General features: G+C 36.0%; 1 protein-coding gene across 1 annotated transcript in view; it reads right to left on the reverse strand.

Annotated features, from left to right (window-relative positions):
- The window catches only part of LOC129256619 (rab proteins geranylgeranyltransferase component A 1-like), a 37,403-nt gene extending 27,478 nt beyond the window's left edge, over positions 1-9,925 (reverse strand). Inside the window, exons 1-3 of the mRNA XM_064097812.1 lie at positions 9,533-9,925; positions 3,307-3,373; positions 1,160-1,232 (exon numbers count right to left, since the gene is read on the reverse strand). Coding sequence (XP_063953882.1) covers positions 1,160-1,232; positions 3,307-3,373; positions 9,533-9,578 — 186 coding nt within the window. The 5' untranslated portion in view covers positions 9,579-9,925. The remainder of the gene's footprint in view (positions 1-1,159; positions 1,233-3,306; positions 3,374-9,532) is intronic.
- Positions 9,926-15,476: the final 5,551 nt, after the last annotated feature.

The following is a 15,476-nucleotide window of genomic DNA, read 5'->3' on the forward strand; positions in this document are numbered from 1 at the left end:
ACATGAGCCAATTATTCCAAAAGAGTGACATTTAAGTTTTACAATAAGGTGACATGAAAATAAAGGCTAACAAAGACATCCTCATCCTAAAATTCTCAACATAGTGCTGCATTTCACTCTACATTACAAAAAATGAGGCCATTTGTGATACAACTTGAGGACACCAGCTAAATTAACAAGTGTATTTCTCTATATGCTCCAAAAATAATGAGGATATCTTGAAAATTGGACATTTGATGCCTACTTTGGTATTTCATTAAACTTCATTTTCAAATAACTTTTCCAGAGAGGACACATTATTTGACGCTAAAATAGCAATTGAAACATGGTGTAACTAAGAGATTCAGAACCTTTTGAATGTATTGTGTTCTGATAGCCATGCTGGTAGTGCCTGATCAGTTGTGACTTGATATGTCAACAAATTGCCATGAATGTTGAGTCCCCGGAGTTTTGTAGAATTTGGGATGTCAGAAAACTGGGAAAAATGGAAATTATGAACACCAATTATAATAGCAGAGTAAGATAATTAAGTATGAGAGAACTTTGCGAGACACGACAAAACAGAAAGCTGCCATAGCCATGAGGTAAATGCAATTCCATGACTTTTCACAAATTTTCCAAATTCCCTGACTTTTCCCTGACTTTCCAGGACCACAAATTTTTCCAGGATTTTCCAGGATTTTCCATGACCGTGGGAACCCTGACTTATGAATATTAATGAGTATGCATATAGCTACGTGTGTAAAGAGTCAATGGATGACAATTATAACAAATTATTTCCTGGAAAAAACATTGTAATATTCCAGTGAGTGAATATGTTGGGAAATAGTTTAGGCTCTGATTTTGTTTGAGAAATAAAACACAAAGTGAAATTCTAGCTAACTTTTGGAATCACTAACTGTACTTTCTAAACCTTGTTTTTTTGTATACAGAGGTGCATATTTTTTTCTTCACTAAACAGGGTGTTTGCAATAGCAAAGCTTTGCTAGCCGATCACAATTTGAGAATCAGCTTATGTATACAGTAATAAAAAAGAAAGGTCATATTTATCCAGGGTAGCGACTTCAGCTCCCAAAAATGTTCTACATGTACAAACGGGCCTGATTAACATATTATTATTATTTTGTGATAATTATCATGAATGTAGTCATACATGTACCTTATTCTTTTTTATCCAATCCAGAATACCTTTAAGATGAAAGGAAGCCCATTCTCCACTGTAATAGTCATTTCTGCAAAATGTTTGAGATAAGAAGTATAATTTAAAAGATTAAATAGCAGTGCAGATTTTGAAAACAACTACAAATTTGCACCTAACCCAGAAATTGATCTTAGTCGTAAATATAATGAAACTCAAAGCCTATTTCTGGGTGCTCAAGCACTTCAGTGAGCTCTCATTTGTATATTTCTTAGATGACTGATGCTGACATTTTAATGAGAATTTTATAGATATATTTTCAACTAAGCCTGAGTCGAATCGATTATAAAATTGGTGTTCGATCGATGTCATCGAGCGCCGGTGCAGATTTTGCAAAACCGGTGCATCGAAGATTCGTTTGGTTCACACAATCATCAAATCAATCAGTAATGTGCAACTTGACTACTACATACTTGATTTATATTCCCCCAAAATAAAACCGACTGTGCAATTATGATGCCTATTCACCATTAATTTAAAGTTTATTTTGATGATTTTGATCATAGTTCGAGTCTTACTCGTCTGCTCGTGCCGAGATAATTTATGCACGATGAATTCATGAATGGAAGTCATCGCCATCGATCGTGCATGCGCAGTACTGTGCTTTAATCAAACCAGAAAATTGCCGGGAAATTGACGCGATCAACATAAAATATACCTTGCATTCATGAACAATATTAATACTTAATAATGACCATAGAATAATATTTAATCGTACTATTTAACAATAATTTGCATATGATAATCATTAATATGCATTTAGAGCTTGATGTGAAACGTTGTATTTCTTTTCAATTTTCAATGACGGACATCACATGATGATCGACTTGAGTGAGTCTGAGTGCACTTGTCTAAAAAAAAATTATCACGTCAGGATTCTCGAACATTGTCAACATGCAGAAACTCTTTTCAAGATCGTAATATCACCATATAATAATATTTTACATGACAAAACAGAGAAAATTGCGTTTGATTTTTTTTTTCCATCAATTAGAAGCTAGTTTGTGACAACTTTCGGCTCTGATTTCATGAATGCAAAATATGTCATACGTCATCTAACGCGCAAGCGCAGTGTGCTTCTTTTCTCGGAGACGTCTTGATGGAATAAAAATAAAAATAATGACAGTTTTAATACTTCCATATGAACATAACATACTTTGCTGACATCGTCAATATTCTTAGTATGGCCATAAAATCTTATTAAATCGTAATTATTTAACATCCAATAATAATTTATATGAATTCAGAGCTCCATCCGAGACATTTGTATTTATTTCGATCGCATGCTCTTGTGTCTACAATTTAAAAAAATGGATTATCATATCAGGATTAATTCTTGAACATCGTCATAACTCATATTCCACAATCTTTCCTCACAATCGTTATATCAGCATTAAATACCAATTAAAATGACCATCCAGAGAAAATTACGTATTATAATTATTATCATCAATTTGGAGCTCATTTTGGATCCAACTACACGATCTCAGGCAAGTTACAGTGCTCTCCGCTGGGTGCACTTGTTTGCTGGCTGGCAAGCACGCCTGTCGTTTCGGGAGAGTGAGTGTACGGTACGGGGCTGTGGACGGGGCGGCTAGGTGTGTGCGAGTCTGGACTGCGAATGCTAGTTGACCGAAAATCATTCAGATCGACTCTGCGTGATTCATGTCTTTAATATTGTTTCATTTTAAACTTCTATGTTGTCATCTGCAAATATAATTGTTGGAGATATTTTGGGAAGAATTCTGCTTTGGTCCCAGGCCTTTTTTTATGTTTTGTGATCATGGAAAATACAAATGAACTTTGTCCGTCGTCAGTGCTAGTGCAGTGCGTGCATAGCGCATCGACGCGACTGCCGGAGCAAAATAAAATTGACTTGATTTTCCCGGCCTTCAACAGTCGATGCATCGATGTTCGATCGAATTAAAGCTGTCGAACACCGGTTTTCAAAATAATCGATATGACTCAGGCTTATTTTCAACCCTTGAGTGCAAAGTTGGAGGCACAGTACACTTTTAGAAGGTTTGTATTCTGAATTATGCAAGAAGATACATGTACGTGTAGTGCAAGTTTGAACCGATCATCAAACCAATATTTTGCTAACTTACCTGTCTAAATGCAGTACTTTATGACCATTTCTTGCTAAAGCTGCAGCTATGATGCTTTCTTGCACACCTGTATATAATCATGAACAAACACAGCCATTATGAAACAATACTCATCCAGATGAATTTGTACTATCATGGTCAGCATGACATCACAGTGCTGTGGAAGTATGCTTGATTTTTTTTTTACACTGTCAGTCCTCAATAGCTATATTAGACAGGTCAATTTACGACCAAAAATACCCTTACCCAGAACAAATTGCAACAAATGATTTTTCAACGGTTTTTTGTACTATTTGACCTCAGGAATAACATACTAAAAACCTACCAAAATCTGCATCCGAGAAAGTGGTTATTTTCAAGATGGCATCCAAGATGGCTGCCATTCACTGAAAATGGATACATGTACAACTGACTTTATTATCCACCCTAGAATCCTATTTCGGTTCAAAATCCATGGTCCAGGGGTAAAAAAATGTTGATAAAGGCTAAGGTGAATTATAACCCCTCCAGTGTACCTGGCAAATCCAAGATGGCGCCCAAAATGGATGCCGTAGACTGAAAATCCACAATTCATCTAACTGGCTTAAATTTGGTTCTTATTCAATGGTTTTTTTCTGGTGACCACAACACACAACTTCTATGGCTTGATCTTTCTGTGCGCGATGGCATGTAATGAACCCTTGGTGCATTGGAGCAAGTTACAAGGACAGCCAGTGGTCTGGTGTGTCCAAAAATCCAAGATGGCTTCCAAAAATGGAGTTTAAAATGGCTGTTGATAATTAAAATGGATATAGTTCATTTCATATCCGTAGACTGAAAATCCAAAATTCATCTTACTGGCTTAAATTTGGTTCTTATTCAATGGTTTTTAGGGTGAAGTAGTAAATTGGATCAAGTTACAAGGATTGCCAGTGGTCTCCAAAAATGGAGTCTAAAATTGCACTGCTACTTAAAACAAGGCAAGCGCCAAGCGTTGTCTCGCCTGCATATTGCAGTCATGAAGAGACTGCATGTCAAAACTATGCTATATGACTTCTGAGGCTGTCAGCAGTTTAGGGGGTGAATTGTGGTTCTGACAGTTTACATATATGCATTAATGGTATAGGCCTACTTTATCCCTAGAAAATCAGATAACACTAACAATGCTGTCAATACTATGAAGCTATAACATTTAAGAAACTTTGACAGCTTTTCTATTGCACCATTGGCAAATTTGTGTGAATATTATAAATGGTGCCAAGAACTATAGCTCATTAAATAAATAACAACAGTTTTTAAAGAATAAACACGTAAAATACAAAATCTGGTTCAGGTATAGAGAGTACTGAGTTCTGAAGTAAAATGTAAGTGTTAAAAAGTATAAAATTATAAAGTTCATGTCATTAGAGGAACAAAGTAGTGTGAAAGTTCATTGACCTTTGACCTTAATCAAATTCAACTCACATTCGAACCTGACCTGCACCTTCAAGAGATGGACCTCTGTTACGAGTTTGGCGATCCTACCTCGAAGCTATAGAAAGTTATTGTGTGTACAACACAGCACATTGCCAGTCATGGAAAGTTCATTGACCTTTGACCTTAATCAAATTCAACTCACATTCGAACTTGACCTGCACCTTCAAGAGATGGACCTCTTGTATGAATTTGGCAATCCTACCTCGAAAATATAAAAAGTTATTATGTGTACAACACAGCAGTGCCAGGCATGGAAAGTTCATTGACCTTTGACCTTAATCAAATTCAACTCACATTCGAACTTGACCTGCACCTTCAAAAGATGGACCTCTTGTATCAATTTGGCAATCCTACCTCAAAGATATAGAAAGTTATTGTGTGTACAGCACAGCACAGTGCCAGTCATGGAAAGTTCATTGACCTTTGACCTTTGATCTTATTCAAATTCGGCTCACATTTGAACTTGACCTGCACCTTCAAGAGATGGACCTCTGGTATGAATTTGGTGATCCCACCTTGAAGACATAGAAAGTTATTACGTGTACAACATAGCACAGTGCCAGTCATGGAAAGTTCATTGACCTTTGACCTTATTCAAATTTGACTCATATTCGAACTTGACCTGTGCCTTCAGGAGATGGACCTCTGGTATGAATTTGGTGATCCCACCTCGAAGCTATAGAAAGTTATTGGGTGTACAACACAATTGTTGACGACGACGCCGCCGACGCCAGAAATAGTGATACCTATGTCTCGCTCCGCTATGCAGGCGAGACAAAAACGACATAGTTTGTTAAATATCCAGAAATATGATTTTTGTGTCTATGCCATGATTAAATGGGTCAAATAATACATTAGGACAAGTTACAAGGAAAATCAGTGGTCTGGTATGTGCAAAAATCCGCGATGGGTTCCAAAAATTGATTCTGAAATGGCTGATAATACTTAAAGCGGACATAACTCATTTCCTTTTGGCCTGGGAGATGTGACTTTAATGTCTAAACCACTGGTTTCAAGGGTCAAATATTACATAAGGATAAGTAACAAGGACAGTCAGTGATCTGATATGTCCAAAAATCGAAGATGGCTTCCAAAAATTAATCTTAAAAATGGGCTGCTTATTCTTAAAGCGGACATAGCTCATTTCATATTGGCCTGAGAGATGTGACTTTAATGTCTAAAGCACTGGTTTCAAGGGTCAAATATTAAATTAGGATAAGTTTTTGACGAAAATATGTCTATGGATGCACATGTAAAGAAAATATTCAATTCAATTTCAATTCAATTATTTATTCAACCATCAAAAGGATAAAAACAGTACAATATACAGTATTAACAAAGTATCAGAAAAACACAAACAAATAGATGGTTCGGAGACCCCGGAGAAGCAATGCTTATAAAAGGGGTCACCACGATACATTAATACATTACAAATGACAAAATTAAAGAGTAAAAATCCTAGATCAAAATTAAAAGAAACACTCCTGCAGCCAAAAAAAAAAAAAAAAAAAAAAAAAAAAAAAGAGGTAAAAGGGGGGGGGGGGGTGAAGCACTAATGTAAGATGTGAGATCACATGCATTCGATCAATAAACGGAAAATAACATTTTCCTGCATAAAGATCTAAATCTTGATAAAGTAGAACTATTTTTTATATCATTTGGAATTACATTCCATAGTTTGGGGAAGTAAGTCTTAAATGAATTAAAAGCAATGGATGTTCGAACGTGTGGAGGGCGTAGGCATTTGCTGTGACGGGTATTGTAAGAATAGATTTGAGAATTTGAAACAAAAATGTCACTGAAGAGAGGTGGTAAGATTTTGGCATTAAGCTTATACATAAAAACTAGTGAATTTAATGATATCAGATCTTTTAAAGTTAATAAATTTGATTGTAAAAGCAAAGGCTTTGTATGACTATTAAAAGGAGCATTTGAGATAAGTCTTATTGCTTTCTTTTGTAAATTGTCAATTTATCCAAGTGTGTTTTGAATGTATGACCCCATACAATGTTACAGTAATTTAAGTGAGGAAGTATGATACTGTTATAAAGAGTAATTAAAATTGAATGGGGAACAAAATGTCTAATTTTAGAAATAACTCCAATAGATCTTGAAACTTTGGTACAGATTGAATTGAGATGTGGTTTCCAAGAGAGGTGTTCATTAAAAATTACTCCTAAAAATTGAAAATGTTTTACTTGTTTTATATTATGTACACCAAGAAAAATATTTAGAGAATGAGGAGGGTCCCTCCTGCCTCGAGTTCGAAAAATGATATACTTTGTTTTGTCTAAATTTAAAAACAGTTTGTTGCAAACGAACCAATCATTTAATTTTCTTAATTCATTGTTTGCTGATGAGACAAGATTATTTATTTTTTTATGAGATAATGTGACTGTTGTGTCATCAGCAAACAATGAAAAGTTTAGAATTGGGGAGCTATTAATTATATCATTAATGTAAACAAGAAACAGGAGGGGGCCAAACACAGGGCCCTGAGGAATTCCACAAGATATGTCTCTGTGTTGAGATTTGACACCATCAATCACCACATGTTGGTTTCTATTAAATAAATAATTAAGAAACCACTGAAGGGGAATTCCTCGAACTCCATAATATTCTAATTTTTTTAACAATATGTGGTGATCAATGGTGTCAAAAGCCTTAGACAGATCCATAAAGACACCAAGGCAAAAATTACCATCATCTATTTCTTTTGAAATTATGTTAAATAAATTTAGGACACCAAGGTCAGTAGAAAAGTTCTTCCTAAATCCAAATTGTTGTGGTATTAAAACATGATTAACTGTTAGAAATTTGTACAACCTGGTATATACTAACTTTTCTAATAACTTGGAAAAGAATGGTAATAAAGCAATTGGACGGTAGTTTACAATGTCATGTCGATCACCCCTTTTAAAGATGGGAACAACTAAAGCAGTCTTAAGCTTATCTGGCACTATTCCTTGTGATAAAGATTCATTTAAGATATAACAAAGAGGGTTTACAATGGAATGAATACACTTCTTTATAACACGACCAGCAAAAGAGTCAGGACCTGGTGAAGCAGATGTTTTCATGGACGACAGAACATTAATTATTTCAGTATTAGAAGTGGGATATAAGAATAAAGAAGAAGGTACAGGGTTTGATAAATAGTCAGTGAAATGAGAGACGGGATTGGGAATCTTTTCTTGCGTAGTTTTACCAACATTAACAAAATACTTGTTAAAAGCTTCACTGATTGATGTTTTACTAAAAATCTTTTCTTGGTTAAAATACATATGAGATGGAAGTGAGTCTTTCTTTTTACCTAATATTTTATTTATTTCAGACCAGGTTTTTTTCATATCGCCTTTTGTTTTGCTAAATAGGTTTTCATAAAAGATTTTTTTACACTGACGAATAGTACAGGTTAATGTATTTTTATACTCAATATACTTATTTCGACTTTGAGAGTCTCTTTTTTTGATATAGCAACAATAAAGTCTATGTTTTCTTTTGATAGATTTCATGATACCATGAGTAATCCAAGGTTTATTATACTTTTTTAGTTTTATTTTGGTTAAAGGAAAACATTCAGAGTATAGGGAAGTGAGTTTGTGAATAAATAGGTCATATGAGACATAAACATCAATGTTATGTCAATCAGTATATTATAATATTCATAATGTTAACAGCATTATTAAACTAATTATTTATAATCACGTAATAAATTTTAATATTCTTGAAATAATATTTTTTATCTATAAATTGTTCTTCAAAACGGCATTGCTTATCGGAAGTACGTAATACATAAGCGGTTCAAGGGTCGACGCCATTGTATTTGTGTTGTTTACATGTGGATCGAGGGGTCTACGCGACATCAATCTGGTAAGAAACCTTCATTTTGTATCATTTTTACCAAAGATTTTTTGAAACCTTCCTACGCATTAGGTGTAGAAATTAATAAAATACAAATATTTTACGTGACTATTTCATCAAAAGATGGATTTCCTAGGGAAATCCATCTTTATTTACCTGGTTCTCTTACATGTCTAAGAAGGCCTGTTCAAGATGTCAATGATGAAGTATAGGCCTATGGGGCTATGACAGGATTTAAAAAGTCATCATCATTGCGTCCTCAAGACTAGTTGTTGAGCCGCTCGCCTTCGCATCGCGCCACCAACCGTCAGAATGAACCTGGCGAGAACGTTCTATGGGAGGGGGTTCAAGGCTCCGTGATCAAATGACAATATCAAAATCAAAATGTGATCACGGAGTCCTCAAGGCTAGCCCGCCCGCGAAATTATTTTTCCCACCGAGTTCTGGACAAACATATGAATATTCATGACTTGCGTCTTCGGATTAAGAGTACGCATGCGCGTGGACTTTGCCTCGACCAGTGCCGGTCGTAAGCATTCACGTTGCTCAGAATGAATTAGCATCGTCAAATTACCGGTACCCTTACATAGTTACATAGGCCTTATAGGCTTAGATATATCAGGGTGCGACATAAGCGCTTGCCCGATTGCCCGGGGCAAGTAAAAGTTAGAGTCGGGCAAGTGTTTTGAAGTAAAGACAAAAACTACTTGCCCGAATCGGGCAAGCAAAATTCTCACTGTGAAATGACATTTTACAAAGTTTCCCCATACTACACACTCAAAAATACAGAAGAGAAAGAGAGAAAAACAAAGTTAACAACTTCCCTCAATTCAAATTGCAAGCCAGTTTGCGACATTTTTTGGGATCTACACACAAAAACACACACACACAGAGTCAGCATACATACATGTGGCTGGTGCGCCAAGCCTCCAGCCTGTGTGGCAGGCATGCATGGATCTCCATGCTGCTGTGCACACCGGTACTATCCCCGATCAAACTTCGAATCAAAGTGAACAAGCTCACATGAAAAATAGTTTTTCCAACAAAATAATCACAAAATCGGCGGGAAATTGTTATACTTATATGGACTCTCAGATTACTGATTTGGTGATCGGAGGAGCAAGTTCTTGAGTTTTCATAACTAGTTTCAGCCGTTGTTTTGAGTGTTGTGATCGGTGTAGTGGGAAGAAAGATGCGTGCAAGTCCACGATGCCGCGATGATTCATTTGATTCTTAAGTTTGTCAATGTTTCTCTGTGAAATTTATTTATTTCTAAAACGTTTATTTTTCCAACAATTTTTAAAATATATTTTAAATAAATAGCAAGATTTTTGTTAAATGATTGCATTTTTTGTTCTGTTTCAAATTTGAGCTTTTTTCCTCTTTCGTTCTTTGTATTCTTCCTTAATCCTTACTTAATTGCTACCTTCCTTTCTTTTCTTTTTTTTTCTTTTTTTTTCTATCCTTTCTTCTATCTTTCCCGCTTGCCTTTTTTGTTCCATCTATCTTTTCAAATTTTCCTAGCTTTCTTTCCTGATCTTTTTTTCTCTCTCTCTGTTCATTTTTCTTTGTTTCCTTTGTTTTCTTACATGTACTCTCCTTCTTTCTTTAAATTTCTTCATTTTTTCTTCCTCTAATTTTTCTTTGCTTCCTTCTCCCTTCCTCTCCTTTTTCTTTTTGTTCTTTCTTTCTTTCTTTCTTTCTTTCTTTTCCTTCTTCCATTATTTTCTTTTTTCTAATTCTCTCTTCACTTCATTCTTTCCTTCCACTAAAGTTTCATCCTTTCTTTCATTCTTTGTTTTTTTTCTTTCCTTCTCTTTTTCCTTATTCTTTCTTTCCTTTTTTTGCTATTTCCTTCCTTCCTTCCTGTTTTTCCCCTTTCTTTCTTTGTTTTTTCTTTCTTTCTTTAAAAAAATGCAGGAAATCTTTTTTCTTCATTCTTTCTTCCCTTTTACTTTCTTTTCCCCCTTTTTTAAAATTTCTTTCCATTCTTTCTTTCACCCATTAATTCATTTTTCCTTCCTTTCATGTTCTTTTCTTTCCCTTTTTCTTTATTAATTTCAAAGAATGAAGGAAGCCTGTTTTCTTTCCTTTATTCTTTTCTTTCTTCTCCATTCATCTCTTTTCTTTCCTTTTTTCTTTCTCTCCTTCATCCTTTCTTTCACATATTCATTCACCTTCCCTCTTTCTTTCTTTCTTTTTTTCTTTCTTTCTTTCTTTCTTTCTTTCTTTGTCTCTTTCTATCTTTCTTTCTTTCTTCCTTCCTTTCCTTCTTTCTTCTTTAGTTTTTTTCAGGGATTCCCTTTTTTATTTTGTGTCACGGTCATATATACAAAAGCACATGAAAATATATATGAGAGAGAAAATTAATCAAATGGTGTATTGACGCCAATTTCGGTCATAGGAGGTAAAATAACTTTGAAAAAAAAATATTACAAGGTACAATAATAGTTCACGTTAAAAAGAGAGGAAAGGGGCAATGGTATATAAAATCGTAGTACTTTTTTTTGAAGCGGTAAAACATTATTTTGAAGGATTTTTTTCGGGCAAGTGAAATGTATTTTCGGGCAAGTATTTTCCAACTATTTAGAAATTCACTTGCCCGACTGGGCAAGTGCTTCTAAAAAGTTATGTAGCACCCTGTATATATATATATATATATATATATATATATATCCAATTCTTAAAAACTTATCAAAATCAAACTAGCTGCCATTAATGGCAAGACATGTGCTAGGCTAGGGCTAGCTTAGGCTGGCGCATTAACTTTACCTCAAACCTGGACCTGTCTATAATGCCTAATACTAATAGTAATAGCCGACTAATGCCATGGTTAACTTCGAACTGGTCAATTCCAAATTCCGTAACTTTACGTTTGATTTTATTTACCATGGTTTAATATGTCTAGTCCGTATACAGAACCAGTCCTAGATCTAAAAAAAATATCTTAGTTCTAGTCTAGTCTCTAGATCTAGACTTTGATCTACGCTGTATCAGCATGGAACAACTGGTGTACCAAAGGGGGGGGCAGACTGCCCCCTGACGATTTACAACTGATCCAGGGGACGTGCCCCCCCCCCCTTTGAGAAGCCAAATTAATAATTTTTAATGTCAAAATGCAACAAAAAAAGACTTATGTCCCCTCTTTTGAACGTGAAGATCTTTTTTTTTTTGCTTGTCAAATTTTTTTCAGCTAAGAAATCCTTAATTTGGGGTTAAGACGGGGATCAAGATCACTGATGTTAGTTTGTGCCTGACGTTAGAATACGTTCCATGCACTGAAGTGGCGTAGCTAGGATTTTTTTCCTGGGGGGGGGCACTGGGGGGGTCCTTGCTTTTTCAGGGGGAGGGGGCACCGGCCATTTTTTCCGGTGTGTGTGTATGTGTCACAAGGGCGGATCGTACTTTCGCCAAGAGGGGAAGGGGCCCGAAATTATCTTCACCTATATTTTCCCCAATCAGTCACTTCTTAGTTTTATTCTTATAAAACAACATAAACATGAAATAATCTCATTAGTCTTATAAAAAGTGTGAGCGCGAAGCGCGAGCAATTTTTTAATAAATATTATGGGCAATGGTATGTGTGATCCTGAACAAGATTCGTATGTAACTAGATGGTTACTGCAAACGCCAAGCACGAGCAGAAATTTGTATTAACTGTTCTAGCGTTATCGAAAAAGTACTGTACTAAACAATAATTGATGCAAGCACGATTCAAAATCTGTGATTTTCGAACATAAAATGTATTATGTTTTATTATTAAAGAAGGTATATTTCTTTTTTAAAAAGGGCATATTTCATTTTGAAAAAAAAAATCCTACAGGGAATTATTTTTTATTTTTATTTTATTTTTTTTTTTTTTGGGGGGGGGGGCGAGAGAGCACAAAGCGCAAGCTAAAATTTTCAAATGCTGAAACTGAAAATGAGTCATTTTTAGGACTCTTGTCAGTTTTCATGTTTTTTCTGCTTACAACCACTTTTAAATTTCAATTCTCATTTCTTGTATCTTCTACACTTATTTTACCTTAAAAAACAGAATAAAGAATACTAACAAAATAAAGTTATATTCAAAAGGATATAAAATAAACAGGATGCACCCCATACCCTTAGTTGGGAGAGGGTAAATCTTAATTATTTCTTTAAACAGTTAATCAATCATTACTTATTAATACTTATTGATAATATTAATAATTATTAATTATTCAAATATTATTTTTTTATTAATTATTATTTCTTGAAACCATATTGACACAAAAACAAATATGTTGTTTATTTCCTTGAAACTGTAGAGCAATGAAATTCACTGTTGAACGATATATGATTAAAAAGAAGTAAACATTTTTTCCCCTTTGTTTTGTCAATCTGACCCAAAACAAATATACAATTTAGAAAAGAGAAGAAGAAGTTCCACCACCAAGAATAAACTTAAACAGGGGGGGGGGAGGGAAAGGAAAAGATGGAGTAAATGTGATATTATTTTTTAAACAATCTATCGCAAAATTAGCTTTTCCTATAGAAAGAGGGGGACAAATTTTGTTCACTCGCTCGCTTCAATCGCTTTCTTCTTTTTTGACAGAAATTTTGCTCTATATGCCATGCTTGGCCCCTCTAAGTTTCTGGCTCATCATGCCATTGACATAACCCATTTGGATATGACAAAATTGAAGACTGTGTTCAAGTTTACCAAATCTTTTCAGAATATCATTAAGACTTAAAACATTCTTGTTGGCCAAAGAAAATAATACAAGGAAAATCCTAATGGAATAGAAATCAACCTTGTTATCGTTCTTTAGAGTTAGCTATGTTTAAAGTATGAAAATTGTTGTCAAAATTGCAGTCAGATGTCAAATTTATTCTTGTCATCAAAGCACTATTATCTTGATCATGATCATTATTATTTACTGTCATTATCATCATTAGTCATGATTACAACACATTACCAATACATAATGCTATTTTTCATGTACAGTATTCTTTGTTTGAAAATTCTTGATAATGGTGACAATTACAATTGATGACACTGCTAGTACACTTACTACTGCTGCTGCTAATGTTACTGGTGACTGGTAGTATTGACCATTAGAGTCATTAAATATAAAAAAACAATTGAAACATTTATTATTACTTATTTAAAACAAAGGAAAGTAAAAAATACAAAATGCCTTGAAAGGCCTTGAAATTGCCTTAAAATTTCAAGGCTCAGAATCCTCAAGGCCAATGCCCTCTCAAGGCCAAGGCTTAAATGTTTAAGGCCAAGGCTTAAATGTTTAAGGCCAAGGCTTTCAAAAAGTAGGCCTTAAGGCCAAGGCCGAGCATCAAGGCACTACAACACTGATTAGTACTAGGCATTAGACAGGTCCAGATTTGAGGTAAAGTTGAAGGAAACCAAAACCCAAGAAGAGAAGCAATCTTTACTGGAAAGAGTAAAATGAGAGGAACAATTTAAAAAAAGTTTCATCAAAATCGGTTATGAAATAAGCAAGTTATGGACGATTAAAAAGTCTTGTTGTACTTAATATGTGGATCCTCAAATTGGCAAACGTGCTTCAAAATGGCTGATTTTGTGGACAACTCTCCATTTGTTTTGTACACATATTTTCAGATTTTCCCCTTTATTTTATTTCACATTATCCAGGCCTCTACAATTTTTTTTTTCGTCACTTGCCCTGTTGGGCCTGTTCGATGGAGTTGGCAAAGAGATCCTGCAGGTCACGACTTGATATGTTTGCAGTGTTAATGCGTGGGCAAGCTTTCTGCTTTGAGCGATGTATGCGCTTGGGCTGAAGGCGCACCCTGCCGGCAACCAGTGAATGGTCTGTGTCACAATCCGCACTGTGGTAACTTCGGGTAACTTGGACACTGTTCAAGGATGAGTTTCATGTGATGACAAGGTCTAGCTGGTGCCAGTGATGAGATCTGGGATGTCTCCAGGATACCTTGTGGCATGGTTTTGTGGAAAAAAATGTGTTGGTAATGCAGAGGTTGTGGTAAGAGCAGACTTCCAACAACCTTTGACCATTTTCATTCAGTTTACCAATGCCGAAGTGTCCGATGCATTTGGGCCAGGAGTCACGATCCGCTCCCACCGTGCATTGAAGTCTCCTAGTAGGAATAGGTGCTCGTTGGCAGGGAGGTTAGCAATGACAGAGTCCAGATGCTCATAGAACTGGTCCTTTGTCTCTGCAGAACTGCAGAGCGTTGGGGCATAACAGCTTAGGATGTTCACTAGACCGGAGGCAGTTGATAGGCAAAGTGAAAGGATGCGTTCTGTGCCTCTATTTGGTGGTTCAATCAAGGAGAGTAGGGAGTTCCTCACTGCGAATCCAACGCCATGCTGTCGCCGTTCCTGTGGCCGTTCCTGTGGCTCTCTCCCCTGCCAAAATATGGTGTAGTCCTCTTCTCTGATACTCCCCTCTGAGGGGAGTCTTGTCTCTTGAAGTGCCGCAATGTCGATGTTGAGCCTCTTTAGCTCACGGTCGATGATCGCTGTCTTGCGTGTGTCATCGACCTCTTGAAGATTGTCTGAGATGCCAGGACACATAGTCCTGACGTTCCAGCTTGCCAAACGCAAGGCTGGGGTTTTCTTTAGATTTTGTTTATTGCTTGGTGCAGTAGTTTCAGTCCGCTTGTCGAGTCAAGTCTCTAAGCTCCAAGCACCCGATGGAGCAGGCGGCCTGTGGCGGGTCAGCACCTAACTAACTGGGGGCTGCCCAGCTTGGGGTGGGCGGTAGCTGACCAGTGGAACACGAAGATCCCTCCCACCGACGGAAGCAACCCGTAGCGCCTGAATCCTACGCCAATCGGAAAAGGCTTATAACTCGTGACTGCTGCTTCCCGTGTTGTTTCTGCCA

The sequence above is a fragment of the Lytechinus pictus genome, chromosome 3, assembly GCF_037042905.1.
Source record: "Lytechinus pictus isolate F3 Inbred chromosome 3, Lp3.0, whole genome shotgun sequence".
Lineage (NCBI taxonomy): Eukaryota > Metazoa > Echinodermata > Echinoidea > Temnopleuroida > Toxopneustidae > Lytechinus > Lytechinus pictus.